Raw genomic sequence first — 23,152 nt, forward strand, 5'->3', positions numbered from 1 at the left:
AAGGGCATGGGAACAGACTGGCCAGCCCAAGATTGGTTAAGAAAACCACCAATGGGATTACAGGCAGCTTCAGCTCTGTGGTATGTCCAGCTACCTTTTGGGTTACTTAACTTCAGCTGGTGTCATGAAAGTGGTTGTGGAGTCCAGTGGAGTCCAATGATCTGCTTACTCCATAGTGCGGGGGCAGATGCGGCATAGTCGAAGGCCGTTGGTATCAGGGGATGTAGGGGGAGTAGGCCTGCCTGCATTCAGGTATTTATGCCTGCCAAGGCCCTATTGATGGAGACACAGAATCTCTCTGAACCCCTTTTATAGACAGACAGAATCAGGCATACTTCCTTTTTACCCTTTTAGGTCCAATTCTTTGAATAATCAGAGTCATCTCTGGATCAAAAGCAAGCTTATCATCTGATCTCTGGGTGGCCTTGGTTGTGAACAAAGCCAGCTGGCCTGTGCCTGACCTTGAAGGAGGACAGATGTGGAGAAACAACTGTCAATAGCCAATTAATTCCTGTTGGCATGTTTTATTTCAAATGCAAAGCACTGTCAGGATTAAAATAAATGCTACCAGTTACAGGGATGCATTACGTTAATAACTTTTTTCCCCTTGCTTGATCCTATAATTCCCCTCAACTCAATGGATAAATACTAAGCTCTCCTCTGGGTGATAGGAAATGCATTGTATATTGTTACAAAAACTAAAGTAAGCTTCTTTTTTCCCCCCCTTTGCTCCCCTCCCTCTATCCCCAACCCCTTGCAGGTCATACTTATCCTGACAAAGCTGTATGACTTCAACCTGGGCAGCGTGACTGAGAGTTCACTTTGGAGGTAAGTGTATTAGAGATTCTTAAGGAGCCACCCTGGCTTGGCTAACGTGAGAAATGCAAGCCAAGCAGTTGGGAAGTGTGGGATGGAAGGAACCGAAGATCCGTCCTCTTCCTAGAAACCCATGTTAATGCTCCAGGTGGAACTGATGGCCCCTACCTGTGAATTCCCTTTCTGCTCTGCTTATGTCTTTTGGGATCTGTTGCACATCTGCCCTGGCCCTCTGATTACTTCTGTGCTTTTGTAGTGTCTCATTCTACTTGAAGAAGGTGGGGTCTGGCTAGAGAGATCAGAAAAACATGCATAGAGAATGAGTAGAGGTTCTTGATCAGGATGCCTGCTATAGGAGGGATTCTTGCTTTGGATGTGAGTCTTGGCCAAAGGACTATCTCCAGCCCTTTGCATCTGTAAGATACTGTGGTTCTTGAGAAGCCAGTACCATGGCGACAGATACTAATGGGAAGAGATACAGATACAAGTCTGCATGATGGTGTTCTGATCTTCAGGCACTTTTGCCTTCAGGGGCTCCTTTCCCCATAAAATGGTAATAAAAGGTCTGTTTTACTACTACATTGGTAAAAAAGACAACTGCATTAATAGTATATATTAAAACCTTTTTTTCAGCCTGTTCATTCTTTAGATTTTAAAATCAAACATTTTTGGGGCCTCTAAAAGTATCGTGAGCCTAGCTGCTGTACCTCTTGTGCTTAGTGGATAAGTCAGCCCTTTTAGCAGTGCTTGCGCCCACAGGACAAAGGAAAAGAGGGATGTCGGTGAGTGAAGTCAGAGAGGACTTTAATAAAGCTATGAAACTGGGAGTTTCTCAGGACAGGGAATGCCCATGTGTTACACACTCTTATGTATACTTCCTCATGGAAATCCGCATACTTATACGGCCACACAGACATGCAGTCACGCTGGGCGACAGTGGGTCTCATCAGGCACTGGGGGACTTGGTGCTTTACCCTCTCTGCTAGGTCCATGAGACTTGAGGTGTTGTGCATTTTCTCCCATTTATCTTGTGATGTGTCAATACTGGAGAGGAAGCTGTCACAAAAAACCATGCATATGGCTGCATCATCATCCCTGAGTCTTCCCCTAAGGGTTTCCTGGGGTTTTGGAGCAGAGGGGACTGGGCTGTGAAATGCTTCTTCATCTGACCTGTTTGTTTGTAGAGAACCAGGCAGAGCTTTTCTCCAGGGAAGAGGGAGCAGTCACAGCATCTATTAAATATTTAGGGGTTAATTGCTCATATCGACTGAGGCCTGCCTTAATTTTCACAGGATGTCTAAAACCTAATTTTGCTGCTCAGTGAAAATTGGCAGAGGTATAAGTAACCAGCATGCCTCTAACAAATGAAAACATGATTATTTCTACTCACAAAGTACTTCCCAGGGAATTAGAGCCTCAGAAACATTCCTTCAAGCCCAAGCACAGTGATGCTGTATGACACTTTAAGCCTTATTCCTGTGGTGTCTGCTTGGTCAAATCATGGAACCAGCCAGAAAGCTCTATCTTTATATTGGAAAACAGCTATTCCTGGTACCCCATATTGCAGAAAAGGTTTGGCTATTTCTAGGAGCAGGTTAGGCAAGTATAGGAACCTTAGGCCAGTTGCCTAATTCTAGACACCTTCAAGTTATAAAGGGTGTTTCTCACAATTGTAAGCACCAGTATATTCATCAGCATGTACCAAGAGACAGTATATAGCTTGGTGTCTATAAGGGTACTCTGGTGTTCAATTGCCAGGATTGAAGTCCCAGTTTGCCCACCACCAAGCTGTGTCATTTTGGACATTTTACTTAATCTCTCTGTATTAGTTCCCCAGGGCTGCCATAACAAACTACTACAAACCGAGTGCCTTAAAGCAACAGAAATGTCTTTTCTAGAGTCCGGCAGTCTGAAATCAAGGTGTTGGGGCCATGCTCCTTCTGGAGGATCTAGGCTCCTCCTGGATAAACCAGGATGAGACCCTTGACTTAATGGCATCTGCAAAGACTCTTTTTTCAAATAAGGCTCCATTACGAATTCTGGGGGTTAGGTTGGGGACATATCTTTTAAGGGAGTTTATCATTCAGCCTACTTCACTAAGACTGTTTCCCTGCATATAAATTGGCACTAGGACAGAACATATCTTTGCTCTAGCCACATTCTCCTTGCTGTTCCTCTAACACACCAATCACACTTTTTCCAAGAGCCTTTGCACTCAGATTTTTCCTCTGCCTAGTGCTCCCAGGTGCCAGAGTGGACACCTTACTTCCTTCCCCTTTCTGATCGCAGGTCACCTATCATGAGGTCCTTCCCCAGGATTCTACATTTCATCACTTGGCTACATTTTTTTTCTTAGTCCTTATCACTAGTCAACATGATAAATATTTACTTGTTGGTTTGTTTTTCGTCTTCTCACACCTACTCACATCTAAGCTTGTAGAGAGAGGGAATTTTTTTTTGCTTTAATTCAGTGCTGTCTTCTCAGCACCTAGAGGAGTATCTGGCACACAAGCTGTGCTTAATAAATATTTGCTTAGTGAATAAATTAATGAATGGGTTGTTTTAAGGATAAAGTGAAATAAATGTAAAAACAGTCTAGTAACTCACATGTAGGAAGTGCTTACTTAATTGTAATTATTAATGATCATTATAACCCTGTGTTTGGATAGTTTTCATTCCATTATTGACTTTGCTTTTAAGGATCTCTTGCTGCAGAGGTGCATGTGCAGGAAATGATAAGACACCAAGGGGGTGTAGTCTGTGTTCTCTAGGAATTAGCAGAGATCTTTGAGGATGAAAGTCTGGGGTTGGAGAGGGTCGAAAAGTGATTTAGAATGTCGTCCCTTGTGCTAGTTGGGAGGAATTGAAATACCAATTTCTATGTAGTCATAGATATTCTTTTATAGAAAGGACTCTCCAAGCTGGGTGTTGGCACGAAGGGAGGAATGCAGTTTGGCAAGGGGAGAAATGTCCCCACCACAAGGCAAAGTCCGGGTAAGGCTGGTCTGTGGGAGAGGACGGAGCCAGACAGGAGGCAGAGAGAGCAATTGCGTGCTGGGCCAGGTCAGAAGGATGTGGGGATTGGCCAGGTTCACAGAAGGGGCCCAAGCAGAGGGAGTTACTCAAAGGGAGTTTACAGATCACAGATTCCATATGGGATGACCTTTTGGGGATTTGGAAAGCTGATGAGTATTATGTGCTTTCCCTGTTGATCAGTTTCATATATGAGTATATTTTGGTGTTAGGTTTCAGGAGGTTCATGGACCTGATAAAGCCCAGCTTAGGAACCCCTGGATAGAGTGTGAGTGAGAAAAGGGACTGCTCCTAAGGTTTCTGGGGGTTTCCCTGTTTGCTGGGGCCTCACTGGGAGTCTTCTACCTTTTTACTGTCTTTCCCATGAATATTCTAAAGATTTGTATCTCCTGTCCTCTTTTCCTGTCTGATAATGATGAATTTTATAGTTAGAGCCCAGAGCAATATGATTTCCCTTCCTTATACAGTGTGCAGAGAAAAGAAACTAAATGAAACATGTACCCTTTTAGCTTAACATGTTAAACCAAGTTGAAATTGAATTTGGTGATTCTTGTTCAGTGTTCTGTACAACCAGGAAGGCTGGAACAGCAATTGCCATGACAAGATGACACCCCCTGTCAGGTTGCAATGGGATACAATGATTTGCCTCACCGGGTTAATAATTCAGAGGCAATCTACTACTAAATAGACAAAAGACTGTTTAAAAGCATTAAATTGTCTAACAGTATCTTGTGCCCTTATGACATTCTTTCTCAAATACCTTGGTGCTCTTCTACTGGTGGTGGCCAAGGTTCTTTCTCTACCACCATCAGGGTGGTTATGTAAATTTGTCATTTAGCACAACCATCTGTTGTATCCCTTAGTCAAAGAACACTTCACCTGTAAGGTATCATGTTTAGAGAATTAATGAGGCTGGGGACTGACTTGTTTAAAGGACCCTGGGCTTTCACTGAGTTACCTGAGTAATAAGGCTGAGATTAGGAACACTCCCTACCTCTTGATCTGAGCCTCCTTCCACAGTGTCATATAGTCATTCTCAAAAATGGAAACTCTGCAGCTGGATAGAGATAACCCTCCTATTTATGTCTCTTCCATTCCCAACAAATGTAGACTGTTGTCATGTGGTAAGCTGGTGTTATGGATTCAAAGGGAGGACCACATTTTTCTCATTTCCATGAGAACTGCATATGGTGCATGGCTTGGTGCCATATTTATGCCCTCTGTACTCATAGGTGCATGTGCATCTCTGCCTCCCTTGGTGGCATTCATGGTCCTCAATTAGGGAAGAAGGACATCACTTTTCTCTGGAAGTGGAAACTCTGATAGTACCAATTAATCCACTGCTTAAGGTTATTAAATATTTACTTTTGAACATATGTCCTGGTCAGGACTTATGTTTCTGACTGGTAAATCACTTCTTGGACTCATTTCTTTATGTCTTGGACATGAGCACTTGAATGAATAAGCAAATACATTTTTTAAAAAAGTTTAAGTTACCCCATTTTGGAGGGAAATGAGTTAGCAAGCAATTTTCTAGCTTCTGTCTGTCTGTCCCAAGCATGACTGTTTATCAAGGGTCCCTGACTGATCAGTTTCAGAACAAAATACACATGGCGAAGGAACTTCAGGTGTGAGGTCACCACAGGTATGCGGTCCCCACAGGTACAAGAGGTCTGCAGGTATGAGGTCTGTGCAGGAGCTCTCCTCTGGCTACTGGACTAAGGTCCTCACAGAGGTAAATGAATTTGCAGTTGTCTAGCTGTGAGAGGAAATGGGAATCATTTGCAAAGGATGATTCCCTTCAATTGGTAGACCTTGGTTCTTCACCTGTCTCTTCTTGCTTTATTGTACCCACCCTTAGCCCAGCAGTATGGGAGCCATTCTGCTATTAGAAAAGCAACCAGATTGTACAGCCATTCCTCCTGTATGCGTGGCTTCAGAACACACCATAATTGATTATGATGTATATGGAGAGGATGGATTCCCAGGCACTTCCTGCTGGAGACCTTCCATAACCCTCCTACCTGGCCTGGAGTTTCCTCCTCTGCTTATAGCTAGCTTTATATCCTTACACCGTATTGGTGATTTACTCCTAGCCTGTGATCCTCTCAAGGGCAGGAACCATGTGCCTTAGTTGTTTCTGGATCATTGACAATGCCTAGCACTTCAACTATACTAAATAGGGGTTTGGAGACCTGATTAAAGTTTTCAATAGCCCCCAACCAATCCCAGCACCAGCCCCGCCTTGCTGTGTCCCTTTCCTTGTATTGAGTTGTCTCATACTCCTACCACTTGGGGATTCTGTGACTTTTCATCTGGTTCACAAGCTGTTGTCTGGACTATTTATTTCCTCCCTAATTGTTGTGTCAGTGACCTTTCGTGGGGATGCTGCTTTTTTAAATAGAAAATGGAGACCTTTTGAATTTATTAATTTTTTGTTTGCCAAGAAAAACCCTGATAATAATTGCTAAGACTTCCCAGAAGTTATTAGTTTACAAATTTTAATGACACTCATGATTTATTTATGTACTTCCCTCCCTCTACAGCTGCTCACCCCGATTCCTTGGTGGAATTCCTGCTGAATCTGAGTGAATTAGTGGAAACAAATCTGCAGATTGGAATGACATTTTTTGCTAGGTTGTTAATTAAAAGCCTTCCATCCCATTCGCTAGGCTGTTCATATGTGAGGTCCCCAAGGCTGGGCTGATATAAGCTGTGAAATCCTCCCTCTAGAACTGGGATGGTCTCCTATTTGCTTGCTGTGGTAATCAATCTGGTGGAAACTCCTGAATGGGTCACAGAACTTTCAATTGAACAGATATTAATGGAGCATCCATTCTGTAAGCAACGCTTTGCTCATTGCTGGGAGATGCAAAGTATGTCATGATTGCTATCCACAAGGAATGTTTCATTTGGTTGGAAGATAAGATGAATGTACATGGGAAATAACAACAGGCATATGCAAGAATATATGCATATCCACAAAATACAGTGCATTCTGCAATAACTGGCTGTGCTCTAGAAATACTTATATTTTTATTATTATCACCCCACTTCATTCCATAAAAAATATAAAACAATTCTAGGAATGAATCAGAGAAGAGAACAATAGACTTTGTTTTGCTATTTAATGTATTTTATCCTATTTTTCCATTAGGATGTGTGAGTTTCTTAAAAGGAAAGATGGCTGGGTATGGTGGCTCAAAGTGCTTGTAATCCCAGCACTTTGGGAGGCTGAGGCAGGTGGTTCACCTGAGGTCAGGAGCTCAAGACTGGCCTGACCAACATGGTGAAACCCCGTCTCTACTAAAAAATACAAAAATTAGCCAGGCATAGTGGTGGGTGCCTGTAATCACAGCTACTTGGGAGGCAGAGGCAGGGAGAATTGCTTGAATCGAGGATGCAGAGGTTGGAGTGAGCTGAGATTACACCACTTAACTCCAGACTGGCCAACAGAGTGAGACTCCATCTCAAAAAAAGAAAGACTATTTCAAGTACTGGTAGTTCCCATGGTTCCTAGAAACACCTGATGATAGATGGGATTGTGTATATAGTGTTTGAAGGGGGTGGGTCTTGGATTCATACAGCCTGGATGTGAATCCCAGCTCTATTGCTTACTGGCTATACCATCTTGAGCAATGTTTTAATCTCTTTGAGCCTCAGTTTACTTCTCCATAAAAATAGAATGATAAAGTCTATCTCATAGTAGGTTTTGTGGGAATTCAGTGAAACAATGCATGGAATGCAAATGTTGGCAGTGTAGTCAGTATTTAATATAATAATATGATTTGTTCATATACTCCTACCCTGTTAGCCCAGCAGCCTCAGCCAGGCTCCAGATGACAACTGTGCTGATACCTTTAGAAGGACGGGGTACAAAACAAATCTAGATTCCAAGCATGCCTGGAAATGATACATTTCTACTTGAGAGAGAATATTCCTGTCTTCCCTTTTATGTCCTCATCTGTGTTTGGGAAAAGGTGAAGGTTAATGTATTTCTTGGTTTTCACATACCAGATGCTGCCACTGCTGCTGATTTTGGGTACAGGATGCAAAGTACAATCTGATTTTCAATTTTCTCAACCTAGTGTTAACTCAGTCTTTATTGGTTTTCTTTTCATGCAACTTTTGGAGGATCTAAACCCATTGAAGAGCTTTGCTGTCTCCCAAGTAATTAACATGGAAGGAAGGGTGGGGCCATGCATGTTTCTCAAACTTGTTGCATCCTCAGAATTACTTGTAAAATGTGTTAAATATCTAAATTTATGGGTCCTACCCAAGAGATTCCAATTTAGTAAGGTTGGCCATTTCTCAGGAATTTATTATTTCAAAAGCTTCAGCCAGGTGCGGTGGCTCACACCTATAATCCTAGCATTTTGGGAGGCTGAGGCAGGAAGACGGCTTGAGCTCATGAGTTTGAGACCAGCCTGGGAAACACGGCGAAAGAGCATCTCTACAAAAAATGTTAAAAAATTAGCCAGGTCTGGTGGCACGTGCCTGTAGTCCCAGCTATGGGGGACTGAGGCAGGAGGATCTCTTGAACCTCAGGAGGATGAGGCTGCAGTGAGCTGAGATCAGCCACTGCACTCCAGCCTGGGTGACAAAGTAAGACTCTGTCTCAAAAAGAAAATAAAAGCTCCTTGGTTGATTCTGATCCTAGGTAGGATTGGGAACCACTGAACTCACCCAAGGAAGCTTGGGTTCTAGGTCAACCTCTGTTACTAATTAATCAGATTACTCATGCCATCCTTCTATATTCTCACAAATAAAGGTATTAGATGAAACAATCTCAAATCTCTTTCAACTGTGAGTCCCCAGTCTCTGCTACCCCGGGAAGTCAAACAGGAAGCACATACAGTATTTATGGTATCCAAAAGATACATTTCCTGAGCTAACAGCACTGCTTCTGAGTATAGCCATCTTCCTTTATAAAGTCTGCTGGTGAAGTTGCAGTCCAAGTGTCAATAAAATAACACACTCTGCTAACTTGCTGTTCACTGCTGGGTATTATCCAGTTGACAGACATTAGCCAGAGCACCTGTCCAAACTACTCAGTTTAAATTCATTAAACATAGGGAGCATCATCCAATCTATGAAAGTGTTTGTTCTGAAAAAAATAGAATGAGGAATGGGTTTGCTCTTAATATTGGGACCTCAGACATCTTACTTTGCTAGAGAATTGAGAAATGAGAACACTGGAGAAGCACATCTGGATTACAGATTTAATTTTTCCTATTTATTATGGGAAAGAGGGCTTCTTTTTATGGCCCAGTCTTTTCTTTCACTAGGCAGGACCACAGCATGCATAAATCTAGATTTTTGTCCAGTGGCTGAGAGAATGTAACACTTTTGTATGGATTGTGTCTGTGGATTGTTATTTTATGTTGTTTTCCCTTTCCTCCAAATGCAGTACCATTTTATTACAGTCATAAATAACCCTACCATTTGGATAAAGGGTGTGAAATTCTACCCATCCCTGTCCACAGCCTGAGCTCCCTCTCATTTCCTCAGCAGTCAATTCATTAGCCTTCTAATGATGTTAATAAGTGAACAGGATCAGACAGTCCCTTCTAAAATAACATTTATAAGTGGATGCATTTCCTTGCTCTCTAAGGTAGGCCTTAATTTATTTCCCTGCCAGATGTCCATGTGTGTAAAACTATGATAGGTGGACCCTTGGAATGTGGTTTGAAGCCAAAAAAAAAAAAATTCAATTCACACAGAGCCTATTTTCAAGTTTATAGGAGAGTGATTTGCCATACCCCATTCCTGCTTATATATATAACGACTATAAAGATTCGGTAGTCAAACTTTCATAGTTACTTTCTCATCGTTTGGTGGCCAATTACTTTATTGGACATAGTCTATAAATGTCATTAGGAAGCTTCTGGCAAATTCCCTGAGAAGACCACTGCCCTAGACATTATCTCAGGGAAAAAATGTAAACTGATAAAAGACCTCTCCTCCCTGTTAAACGTCTGTGAGATTTCTTTATACAAATTACTGAGCTTAGGAAGTATTTCATATATTAACGTTGCTTCCAAATGTTTTGTGCCCAAGTTAAAGCTAAAGCTGTCTTCCAATACTTAAGGTTTATCACGTAAAAGATTACCCCCTTCACTGCTATTATTCTCTTAAACTTGTATACTATTTTTGGTCACTGTCCACATGAATACATGACAGTTCTCATATTTCTGGGAGGAAAGTAAGGCCTGCATAATCGAACATTCCATTTCACAGATGCATCATCTGGGGCCCCTAGTGGGTTGGTGGTCAGTGATTTCAGATCTGGGGCCCCAATCTGGATCTTCCAGTTCTCAGCAACCCCTTGTTCTTGCTGTCATGCTGTTAAGCACACTTTCCTGGCCTTGCTGATTTGACAGTCATTCATTTTTCATATGAGATCTATGGCTGAGAGGCTACTTTGGGAATTAATAATGGGTTTCCTTGGATATTTGTCTGATTTTCAGTTCAGGTGGATTATGAGAATCACCTGGGAAATTTAAGAAAAGTCAGTTTTCTAGGCCTTATTCTAAACCTACTGAATCAATTTCCGGGGTCAGGATCTATAAACTTAGAGTTTTAAAGAACTCCCCTCTTAATTCTGATGTGCCACTGATGTAAAGCACTTTATAGCCATCTTTCCTTCTAAAATGTCATTTGCTTTTAAAGTTGTTTTGGGTAACTCACCTGCAGCATACCACCTTTCCTACCACCCATTTTTCTTGCTGCTGGCTCAGAGTGATGAGCGTAATCATTGAAGCAGAAATCCATGGTTGTATCCTCCTCTTTTTAATGACAACCATAAAGGTTAATAATTGGAATGTGCTCTGGCACTTACTAATGAGCTCACATTCTGTCAGCATCAGGGCTGTTTAATTGGGCAATTAACATTGATCTTAGGGAGTGGTGCCTCAAGAGAATGGTCATGAGGTGCTGCTCCCCTGGAGTTGTGCTTGAGATAAGCCTTATGAGAGTGAGTTGGCCACCAGGAATCTAGGTTCTAGTGGGGATCATAGGACACAAAAACTGAGGAATAGTTTCCAGATGTCTTTTGAAGTCTTTCTATTCATAAAAGATTTTGGGTTACAAGTAACAGAAACCATTGCTAACTTAAGCAAGATACAGGATTTGTTGGAAGGATACTGGACTGGTTCAACATTTGGAAGAAGAGTTGAGCAACAAAATCCCAGCAATGACAAAATTCTAGGCATCTCCAGCAACCATAGCAGCTGGATGTCATGGATTTACTCTCTGGTGAGCTGCTTTCAGATGACAACTGCCTTCTCTGAGCTTTAAATTCGTGGAGGAGAAAAGTGAAGAGAACACTTGAGTCAAGGAGTCAAAGCTTTAACTATATTCAGTAGGTAAGAGTTTCCTGACCCAGCTGGTCTCCTTTTTCATCTCGATGCATAGAGAGACTTGGACAATCAGCAGCAGGGCAGGGAAGCGTTCTGGGTATCCCAGCCATCACAGATACCATAGGTTTCCTGATGGAATCTAGTGTACAGGTAACTTAAATATGTACATTTTTAAAGAACATCCCTCCAATTTTAATATGTATTTAAGAGACCCTCAGTTATGTGTCAGAGAATGTGCTAGGAGCTTTACTCCTAAAAATACCACTTATAAAAACCTTGCAAGGGTTTTATCCCATATTGGTAGATGATGACCCAAAGGTTCTTGCCACCAGTGGGCAAAGGAGATGAAGTTTGACCTCAGGTCTGTAAAATGCCAAAATCCATGCTTGTCTCACTTGCCCATTGCTGTCTCCCCAAATAGCTTTTACCTCCCAGTTTAGTTCCTGAACATTGTCTCAACCCTGGACACTCATTTCCACATCTGTTCTCCTGAACTGTAGACAATGTACTGAAGTCCTAACAGTATGGTCTTCATAAATAAAGATGATATGATTGGTCAGATATAATCTCTAAAATTTTTTATTTCTTGTAATGCCTTCCTCCCAACCCATTCCCACACCAAGGTATGCAAGTAGAATGCTCTTAATCATTCACAAATTCTCCATTCCTCTTAGGAAAAGTGGTGGTTGATTATGGAATATTGTCTGGGATGAGTGTGCCATTTGTGTTCACACTTTTTAAATTCAAATTATATTGAGATAATTGAATATTCACAGGCAGTTCTAAGAAATAATGCAGAGAGATACTGTGTATACATTACTCAGTCCCTGTCAATATTTTGCAAAACTACAATATAATATCAATCTAGGATATTGACATTGATATAATTCACCAACTTTATACAGATAATCTAAGGTTTAGTTGTACCCAATTTTGTTGTGTGTGAGTTTGTGTGGGGGTTTGGAGGAAGGTAGGTTTGTCTGTCTACCCTCATAGTTATGATGCTGAACTGCTCTATCACCACAAGAATCTCTCATCTTGCCGTTTTATAATCACACCTACCTCCCTCACCCAACTCCCCTAATTGCTAAACCCTGGCAAACACTAATCTGTTCTCCATTTATAAAATTCTATTATTTCAAAAATGTTATAGAAAGACTCATACAGTACATAACCTTCTGAGATTGCCTTTCTTCAGATCTTTTCATTTAGCATAATTCCCTGGAGATTAATGTACTTGTTTGTGTATGAGTAATTCCTTTTTATTGATGAGAAGTATTCCATGGTATGGGCGTATGATAGTTTGTTTAACCATTTATCTGTTATAACACGTATAACAGTGGTCTCCCTCTATACATCTATATGTTTATATGTATATACACATGTACACACACACACACACACACACACACACACACACACACATAATCAGAGGCCTGTATCTAAATTAGAGGGATAGATATGTATATATAGAGAGAAAGATAAGAGAGAGAGCAATAGAAAGGGAGAGAGACCACTGTTATATGATATTCTGTAAGAAATAACAGAATTTTGAAACAAGGGCATAATAGAAAGATATTAATTCTAGCTTTGGAGGATCAGAGGATGCTGATGCCAGGAGCAGAATATGAGCTAGGCCTTGAAGGGAGAGAAAGACTTTGATGAGTGGTATGAGGGGATGGGCATGCTAGATAAAGAGTATAGTTAGATTAAATTCAGGAGGAGAGAATGTTTAGGGAAAATCTGGCAAATGGTCAGGAGGCAGTGGAGTTAAATTGTGAATGCAGTTCAGGGAAGCTGAGCAAGGAGGAAGCTGGATAGGAAGTGAAAGCCACATTGTGGAAGCCTTTGGTGCCCAACTGAGCAGTTTGGAATCTTTTCTGTGTAGCAGAGAAGAAAGAGTAAAGGTTGTAGACAGATATTGTAGAATAATTGCTGTGTTTGAGAGAGATGTGTTTAGCAAGAGTGATTTAGTATGGGGAGAAATTGTAAGCAGGGAGGAACAATTTGCACAATGTTATGACATTCTTATTGCTTTTTCCCAGTCATTCATTCATTTAATTAATTTATGCATTTATGTGTTTGCTTGTTTGCTTATTTATCCGCCAACCCTTGTAGAATCCAATGATCTGATGTTCAATGCATCCGAAATAAGGAAGGCAGGAAGTCTAAGTTCAGATCTTTCTTGTTTGAGGGGAAACAAAAACAACTTCCCCCAGAAGAATGGAATCTCTGGCTTTCCATTGTATAAACATGGATTCTACACCATTGGGGTTAGGTGTGCTGACTGGTGTCATTGAGTCTTACCTGGTGAGGGGCTATCAGGTACCAGGCTTTACTGGTGTACTGTACCCGGAGAAAGATCAGACATTCCGAAAATGTAGTCTCTCCCTAGGGAAACCAGGCCTCTTGTAATGGTGGGGCAGAGGATAAAGGAAGTGACGTGACTTCTTAAACTTATCCCATTTCATTCCTCAGTGTGGCTGTCTGTGAGGACATGGGTAGTGGGTAGGGGAGCATTGTAACAATGCAAATGGAAGAATTTGGAACTGAACCTAATTCTGATTTACTTTGAAACTTTGATGCTTCGTCTTGGCATCCTCTTCAAACCCATCCGCCTGAATGCCGTAAGCCATGAAAATGGAGATTTCCTCTGTTCAACAGTGAAGAAACAATGAGTTTCCAGAGCTCTAAATTTTTCTATTTTGTGAATAAATTCTTATGTAATAATTTCACTAATAAAAAATATTTTTCCTAAGCTTGTAAAACAAAGAGTACTGTTAAAAAATATCAATCATCTAAATTCCATTTAAGATCATTATTATATTTTTGGCCTATGCATACTTACGTATATATGTATTTTTACCCATTTATCTTTACCTAATTGAGATCCTCTTGGTTTTCTTCTTATTTTTATTCAATGTTTGACTAAAACTGTCATCAAAATATTTGGCAAAAATAATTTTAATGTTTGCATAATAGTGTATTGTTCCATAATTCACTCAAGTATTCATCTGTTTTGGAGATTTAGATTGTTTTACAGTTTTTCACTACTTGAAAAATGTTCTGATGCATATCTAAATACTTAAATCTTTGTTTTTATATGCATAAAGAATTTTTTCCTTAAGGTAGACTTTCAGAGGATGGATTTTAAGACTCTTAGCGTACATTGTCAGATTGGTTATAAGAAGTTTACATTTCTAAAAATGCAAAAAGAAGTGTACATTTCTTAGACTTTTTTCCTGGAAAAGTCAAACTCTGAAATTAGAAGAGAAAAATTCACTTAGTGTGTGTGTGTGTGTGTGTGTGTGCATGTGCATGTGCGCATGCGTGTGGTGTGTATATAGCACACATTCATTTACATGCTTTAAGGTACTAGTTTACCTAAAAGTATTGTAAAATTATGAGAAGACTTGGATAATGAAATCTCTGGGAATCATGCATCTCCAGACTCAAAGAAGGATGTGTCTCTCTCCTGCTGACTGAAAATATCCAGGTCCATCTGATCTGATAAAATGAAAACAACAGGAGCATCAATAATAATACTTGCTTACACTTCCTGAGTACCATGTGCCAGGTAATCAAAATGCTTTACATTTGTTTAACTCATTGCTATAATAAACCAGGGAAAAATAGGGAAGCACTGTTACCCCCAATTTACAGCTGAAAAACCTGAAGGTCAGAGAGCTTCAGTAACTTTCCTGGTGTGCTTACTAGGTTGTTGAGCTGTGATTTGGATCCAAGCTCTCTGATTCTAGAGCCTGTGCATTTGAGCCTCTGCAAGATAGTACCTGAATAAGACCTGGCCTCAGTTGGAGGTTGTCATTGGGGTTCCCAACATTGTAAGATCTACAGTCCCCTCAGTGGAAGACCCTGGTGCAATACCTCAGGTGAAGGGTAAAGAGTAGGATGCACTTCCTCCTGGGCGAGACCCAAGACTCTTCCAAATGCACTGCCTGATATGGCTTCAGCAAGGGGAGGTGTGTGGAAGGTTCCAGTCTCCATCCTATAAAGATTTGGAATAGGTCTCAACTCCCTGTCAACTTCCTTAGTAACTACCGAGGGACTTGTCAAACAGAAGCTTACCTGTTCTGTACCTGTCGTACTTGTTACCTGTACCTGCTTAATGTGCACACCCTTGGGAGTCTCTGTACATAGAGGTGAAAAACATGCTCTCTGGCCCATACCACCTGGGTTTGAATCCCAGTTATGCCACTTTCTAGCTGTGCACTTCAGGCAGTAACTCCTCTGGGCCTCACTTTCTCATGTCTAAAGTGCAAGTGATAACAGCTGGGCAGCTGAGTGGACGTGCTGAGTCAATAATGGTAAAGTGCTGGAACAGTGATGAGGCCTATAAGTGCATGTTCTGTCTACAGGGTTTGCTTGCGTTTCTGTCAGGATTGCTCTGCCTTTTGTCCTAATCCCTCAGGACTCCAGTAAGGTCTCCTGACTTTGGGCACTCATTCCCGTGTTTCCCCACATCCTCAACACATGCCTCGCCTGAGCCTGCTCCTTGCCCCGGTGCTTGCCCCGGTGTGGAGGTAGCCTCTGATCCAGTTCTCCCTGAAGTGTCACAGGGAAAGCACGGAGAGTGAAACAGCAGGACCTCACCCAGTGGGAAGATCAGGGAGGATGTTCCCACGGATGTCAGCCTGCTAGGGCCACCGTAACACAATACCACAAACTGGATGCTTCAACAACAGAAATGTATTGTCCCACCGTCCTGGAGGCTGAGTGTGAGACGGAGGTGTTGGTATCATTGGTTCCTTCTGAGCATGCATCTCCCCCAGCTCCTGGTGGTTTGCTGGCAATCTTTGGTGCACCTTGGGTTGTGGAATCATCATCACCTTACCTCTGCCTTTCTCTCCTCGTGTGTGCCTGTACTCAAATTTCCACTTTATAAGACTACCAATCTTATTGGATCAGAAGCCCATCCTACAGCAGTATGCCCTCATCATAACTAATACATCTGCAACAACTTTATTTCCAAATGAGGTTACATTCTGAGGTCTCAGGGTGAGTTCTTCAACAGGTGAATTTTGAGAGGGTGGGCACAATTCGAGTCATAACATTGGGGAAGTGCCCAGAGCTGGGGCTGAAGGATGAGGAAGAGTTAACCAGGAGCTGAAAGGTTAGGGAAAAGAGAGTGCATAATGGTACATGGACCATAGGATCTTTGCACAGGTCTGACTGGAATCTTTCAGTGGTCCACACTACCATTAGTGTGGCTTTTCAAGGAGCCAGAGTAAGTCAAGGGTGAGGAGAGAGTGGTCCAGAGTGTGGGAGGTGGCACAGGACAAGTCCTGCGGAGTCTTGTCAGCAATTTTTAGCAATTTAGGTTTTACTTTGGGCAGAGTGGGAAATCATTTTGAGCAGATAAGTGACATATTTTAATGAATGTTTCAAAAATTTATTATAGAAGTTTTTATTACTGATTTTTTTTTGAGAATGAAACTTTTTTCCTCCATTTTGTTCACCACTTGTATTTCCTTATATGCACTTTCTTTTAATATATTTTGTAGTTTATCTGTTGGGGACTTGTTTTTCTTATCATTTGTATGTGTTTTTAAATATGCATAAACTAAGTTTACGTGTTTTTAAATATAATGCATTGTTGAATCAGATACCAATATTCCCCTCATTCAGTTTTTTTCCCTGTTATCGTATTGTTTCTCATAAAGTAAGGGATCAGGAAGTGTTATTTATATTTTGTAAACAAATCTGCAAAAATCTTAATTTTTAAAAGTCACATTCCTTCTTAGATTTATTTTTTAAGATTGAAGATTTCCCACCTTTTAAATCTATTCTTACACTGCAGCAAATTCATCCTTGAGATGGGAAATGTGTGCTAAAAATTGTTGAGGAAGCTGTGACATTCATTTGGGGAAACATCTGCTTGTTTTGTGCTCAATTATCTCATCAAATCCTCCCCAAGTGGTACTGTTATACTCTTCCTTTTTGCAGAAGGGGAAGCTGAGGCTTTAATAAAATGTGTAAAGTCTGCTGAGAGACATACAGGTGGATTTGGATGATTAACTCAAATAGGCAGGCCCTGTTAACCAAGGAGTTTCTCAGCTGGAAGCTCTGGTTTCTTGGGTGGCCTCCACCCTCTCAATTCAGAGCTTGGAACCCAATTATCAGGGGAAAGCTAAGATATCCCTAGCAGAACACATGCTTCTATGGAGCTGTTCTGCCAGGCTACTGCCTTGCTTTCAAACACCTCTGCCTTTACCGATGCCATGTCTTGTTCTGGAATTTCTTCTTCTCTCCTCTTACCCATTTTTAGGATGCAGCATGTGTTCTGTTTTCTCCCATAGCTGTTCTTGAGCATCCTAGCCCAGCACCCTCTCACTTCTTCCTTTTGAGTCCCTTGGAATCTGCTTTTCTACCCACTCATCTGCTACCAGTCTTACTGTGAACGACGTCTTGAGGTTACCCATAGCACCTGGCTGTGTTATATGTGCTCAGTAAGTGTCTGTTATGTAGAGAGAACCAGAATTCATTTAAGTCTCCTCGATCTTGAGGTTAGGAGTCTGTTGAAAGCCTGCCTAGGTTTAGCAGGCTTTGGTCAAGCATCAGATAGCTTCCTATGGACACTTGTTGTTGGTACCCTGTCTGCTCCCAAAGCTAGCCATCACCTAGCTTTGCAAGGGCGATGTTTTCTGCTCTGTCACAGCTAGATGGTATAGGATGGAGGGCATGTGCTGGAGTACAGCCAGCAGTTGACTGAGAATGGCACATGTAGAATGCCACAGTTGTCAAAACTCAGTGGCTGTTTTGAGGCAGTTGCCAGATTGACTATCAGGGTTGTCAAGGGACATTTCCAGGAGATGTGAGGACAAGCGAGGGCATTATGTGCTCGGGGGCAGTTACCATAACTGCTAGCATGTATTGAATAGCTACTGTGTGCCAGGAATGGGTACTTTCCAATGTTATTCTAATCTAAACCTCTTTGCCTTGATGGCAAGATGTTTAGAAAAGTACTGGGTATGACATGAGCTGAATATGATACTTGGAGTATATAGGGACGTGGTATGGTTTTCTGGCCTTGCTATTTTTTTCCGAAGTATCAGAAATTGTTACATGTTTGTAAAAGCCTTTTTTTTTTTTTTTGAAATGGAGTCTTACTCTGTCACCCAGGCCAGAGTACAGTGGTGTACTTCAACATCTGCCTCCTGGGCTCAAGCAATTCTCCTGTCTCAGCCTCCTGAGTAGCTGGAAATACAGGTGCATGCTGACATGCCCAGCTAATTTTTTTGTATTTTAGTAGAGATGATGTTTCACTGTGTTACCTAGGCAGGTCGGTCGCAAACTCCTGAGCTCAGACAATCTGCCCTTCCTTGGCATCCCAAAGTGCTGGGATGGTGCAAGCCACTGTGCCCAGCCTAATTTGTTAAAGAGATTTTTCTGTGCTAGGAACCCATGTTAGTAGGGGAGAGCTTAGTGTTATTGCAACCATAGTCCTGACTCTTCAATGTGCATGACCTCTCTGGGGTGACTGGACAAATATGGTCTCAGGGGGCCCCATCCAGCCTTAGGCATCTTCGGAAGCCTCAGTGACCTTTTATGTGCACTGGCACCAAACCTACACTCTGTCTCTTCAGGGTTCAGCTCCCTGCCATTTCCAGTGTATACCTGGAGTGGTATACACTGGAAAACTTGCCCATAGGGTGTCACAGGGTGATATTTTTTCCCATTAATGGCCTTTTGGTGTGCTGTGATGGGCAGCATCAGCCAGTGAGCTCTGGACCTGGTAGGTGCTCCAACATCTTTGCATCAGAGATAGGCTTGGACCTATCATTTGCTCCTCGATTGTCTACTATTAAAGCATGCTGGTTCTGTATACTTTTTAACTGGTGCAGGAAGAATTAGGGTTAAGGAAGATTTTCTTGGCTTATCTAGTCACTGAATACCATTCTCATAAGAGGCTCTCACATCCTTGTTTTATTCTCATTAAACAGATTCATTCCTAGAAGGCTACTATGGCCTAGACACCATGTGAGGAATTAGGGATTCCTGGGATGGGGACAGGATAGACCATGTCCCTGCTCTTGTGGAGTGGACAAACTAATGGGGACAACAGACAGTAGATAAGTACGCAATAAGCCAGATAATAACTAAATATGACTAGTGCTGCAGGGTGGTGTGGTAGGAACTGGGTGGGCATGGGAGAGGAGAGGAGGGGGTGCTTTTGAAAAAGTGTTCAGCAGAGACCTCCCTGGAAGCAGGGATGGGATTAGGGTGAGAAAAGTGAGATGCCCAGTGTACAATATTTAAGGAGGCATTCATTCACTTTTAGGTCCTACAAGTGCATCCTTAAAATTTTGCACCTTACATGCCCTGCTTGCTTGCCTCATCCTAGTCCCAGTCCTGCCTAGGAGGTGACATTTGAGTTGGGACCTCAAAGATAAAAAGGATACAGGCCTTCAAAGGCGTAGTTGATCATAAGCTAAACAAGTGAGTGAAGATAGTGTTTGCTGTGGCTCATTTCAATGTGGTGCAAAGATATCTGTGTAAATCCTGTAATTGCCAAAATTGACCCATCAATGTTAAAGACCCTTTTTAAGTGGATCATTTTTTTCTTTTACACAGCCATCAAATGCAGTACTAATGATGGGTGGCATTCATCTTGTTTTTACAACCTTGAGCTTCTCTGTATTCATTAGCATGCAGGAATCTGACTCCCTGTGGTTCCTAGTAACAGAGGTACTTATCCTTGCTTCATATTTTCATATACAATTGTTTTTAATTGCTGAGGAGCCTCATGGCTCAGCCCAGGTGGTTCCATTTCCACCTTCACTCTGACTTCAGAATGCTTCAGGGGTCTGTTCTCTGACTAAGGGAGAATGTCTTGGCTGCCATCTTGGGGAAATGTCTCTTTATAAATAACATGTGCAGCTATAGACTATTAATTAAAAACACATCAACAATACTAACACATCACTGAGAAACACCACATGGCAAAGTTCCAAAACTATGAGCAAAGTTCTAACTCCTGAGCAATGCATTGATATGTTGCTCTTTCTAATGTGGTCTGTAAGACAGCTTCCCTGACGGAATCTTACCCTAGTGAAAAGCCGTGTTCTCATGGGACCGCCCACCTCCCACCCTTCATGTAGTTTTTAAGAGATGCTCACTAACATCTTTCATTTCAGATAGAGGCCCCCTTAATCAAGCTGGTCCATACACATGGTTTCCAGGCCAGGCTTTGTCCAATTAGTCCAGTGATAGTTCCCCTGGCTCTGTTTTCCTGATGGCATCTCAGCCAGTGGTGGGATGAGATTCTATGTTTGATTTTCAGCAGGCTCAGTCCTGTGGCTATAGGAGATAAGGGCCTCCTTTATGGCACGCATAGACACCTTCACATTATTTATATGGAGCTCGATGCTGGGAATTTGAGTCCCTAAGCTCATCTTTTTTTTTTCACCACTTTTTCTAGCAACATTAGAACAACTAGCCAACCTCATTATATTAGTTTTCTAAAAATGTGTGAAAGTATCATATACACAGTCACACAGCTTTTTGCTTTGTATAAGTGGTTGATTAGGTGTATCCAATCCAAATATTTTGCATGTCTCTATTACATGTTCAGTTCATGCCATGGACTATTTCAGTATTCTTTTCACTACTGGAAAGAGTCATTAGCACCTTTACATCTGATCAGATTAGAGAGTCCATTCCAGAAACACCAGAACCAATGAAGAAAACTCATTCACTAGAACCACTGCATTTCTGCTACTAAAATCTATATTAGGGTTCTCTAGAGAAACAGAACTGGTAGGATGAATATGTGTGTATGTGTAAAATATATTATAGAAATATATATTTATACGTATATGAAATTGGATTATGTGCTTTTAGAGGCTGAAAAGTTTCACAATGTGTAAATTTCAGTCTTGGTCCAAAAGCCAGAGTGTCCAAACCAAGAGTGTCAGTGGTGTGAGTTCCAGTCCAAGGACAGGGGAAGACTAATGTTGAAGATTAAGCAGTCAGGAAGAGAGACAGAATTCAACCTTCCTCTGCCTTTTTGTTGTATTCAGGCCTCTTCAATGGGTTGGATGATGCTCACTCACATTGAGGAGGGCCATTTGCCTAACTTAGTTTACCAATTCAAATGCTAATCTCTTCTGGGAATTCCCTTACAGACACACTCAAAATAATGTTTAAACAGATATCTGAGCATCATGTGGCCCAGTCAAGTTAACACACAAACTAAGCATCACAGCATCTTTCACATGGATCCTGCAGGCACTGTCACCAATGTTTCTTCTGAAACCATAAGCAGAACACATCATAATCCATGTTTAAATTTGCTAGATTGAATGTTTGAAATCAAGACTCTGTTGGAATATTGGGATGCATAATTACTGCAAATATTGTATAGTGCTGGCTACCTGAGTTCTCCCTACCTGAGACATCCTTCTGGCTAGGTTGTCAGCCATTCACTTAAATACCTTTTACAGTGGAGGCCAAAAGACTGCAGGCTGCTAGCCCAGAAGACCTTAGAGACTAGAGCATCATCATTATTAGCTACAGCAAGTAATTTTCCATCACTGTACCTTGGTTTCCTCATTGTCAAAATGGACATGATGATGGCATCTATCACATAGAGTTGCTGTGAGGAGTAAATGAATGAGTAGATATATGGAAAGATATATATGTTGGAATAATGCCTGGCATAAGCCTAAGAGCCCTAGTAATGCTCTCTATTACTGTCATTATCATTATTTCTGTTCTTACAGAATTGATGCGTGTCAACAATTCTCTTAGAATCGTGTGCATTTTACCATATTTTTTATCATGCAGATGAAATATATGTAAACAAAGGCACATATTTAAATTAATATTTTGTTTTTCATTAGTGGTCTTATTTATTGGTCCTGTACCTCTTGGCAAATCTTAATCTTTAGGAAAGAGAAACACAGATCCACTTTTAGTAAATGACAATGAGTAGAGAGTCATTCATTCATTTGTGCATGCATTTATGCAACAGATATTTAATGAGCCTTTTGTGCCAGGCTCTTATGCTAGCCCCTTAATTAAAATGACAGATCATTATTTGTTTAGTTAATGTTTTTTTTTTCTTGTTAAAAACGATTGTATTGGTTGGGCGTGGTGGCTCATGCCTGTAATCTGAGTACTTTGGGAGGCCAAGGTGGATGGATCACAGGGTCAGAAGATTGAGACCATCCTGGCCAACATGGTGGAACCCCATCTCCACTAAAATACAAAAAATTAGCCAGGCGTCATGGTGGACATCTGTAATCCCAGCTACTTGGGAGATTGAGGCAGGGAATTGCTTAAACTGGGGAGGTGGAGGTTCCAGTGAGCCAACATCGCACCACTACACTCCAGCCTGGCAATGGAGCAAGACTTCATCTCAAAAACAAAACAGAAAAGCAAAAATGAAACTATTATTTCAAGAAAAGGTAACACCTAAGACTGCCACCTACCCCTGGCACTGCAGTGTGAGGGAAGGTTTGGAGAGAGACTTTTGAGGGAGGACTGGGGAAAGGATGATGGGTCAGTTGTGTTAGGCCTGAGGATATCAAAGGACAAAGGGCAGGTAGCTGAGAGGGTAGACCTTAGGGTAACCAGGGGAATGGATGGAAGGAGAAACGGCTCATTGGAGAGGGAGAGCCTGGCCGTGACATGGTCAGTTTCCCATGTTGAACATGACCTCGCTGGGCTATGTTCAGCCTGATGTGAATGGGGGAGGAGACATCCCACATTCTCTTTTTCTCTTATCCCACTCCCTGATTTCAGCGTCTTTCTTGGAAGGAATCTTCCAGTGGACCCACCGCTGATGCACCTCTGATGCATCTTTCTGACTAGGTTGTCAACCATTCTCTTGAACATCTTTTATAGTGGAGGCCAAAGGACTTAAAGCCACCAGCCCTCAGGCCTAGAGATTAGAGCCACACAAAGCACAGGAGTGAGCA

The 23,152-nt window shown here is 41.6% G+C and overlaps 1 protein-coding gene across 1 annotated transcript in view; it reads left to right on the forward strand.

The window, feature by feature from the left end:
• Window positions 1–23,152, forward strand: part of SORCS3 (sortilin related VPS10 domain containing receptor 3) — a 609,733-nt gene that overhangs the window by 194,003 nt on the left and 392,578 nt on the right. The window contains exon 2 of the mRNA XM_002756582.7: window positions 761–828. Coding sequence (XP_002756628.3) covers window positions 761–828 — 68 coding nt within the window. The remainder of the gene's footprint in view (window positions 1–760; window positions 829–23,152) is intronic.

This window comes from Callithrix jacchus, chromosome 12, assembly GCF_049354715.1.
Source record: "Callithrix jacchus isolate 240 chromosome 12, calJac240_pri, whole genome shotgun sequence".
Taxonomy (NCBI): domain Eukaryota; kingdom Metazoa; phylum Chordata; class Mammalia; order Primates; family Cebidae; genus Callithrix; species Callithrix jacchus.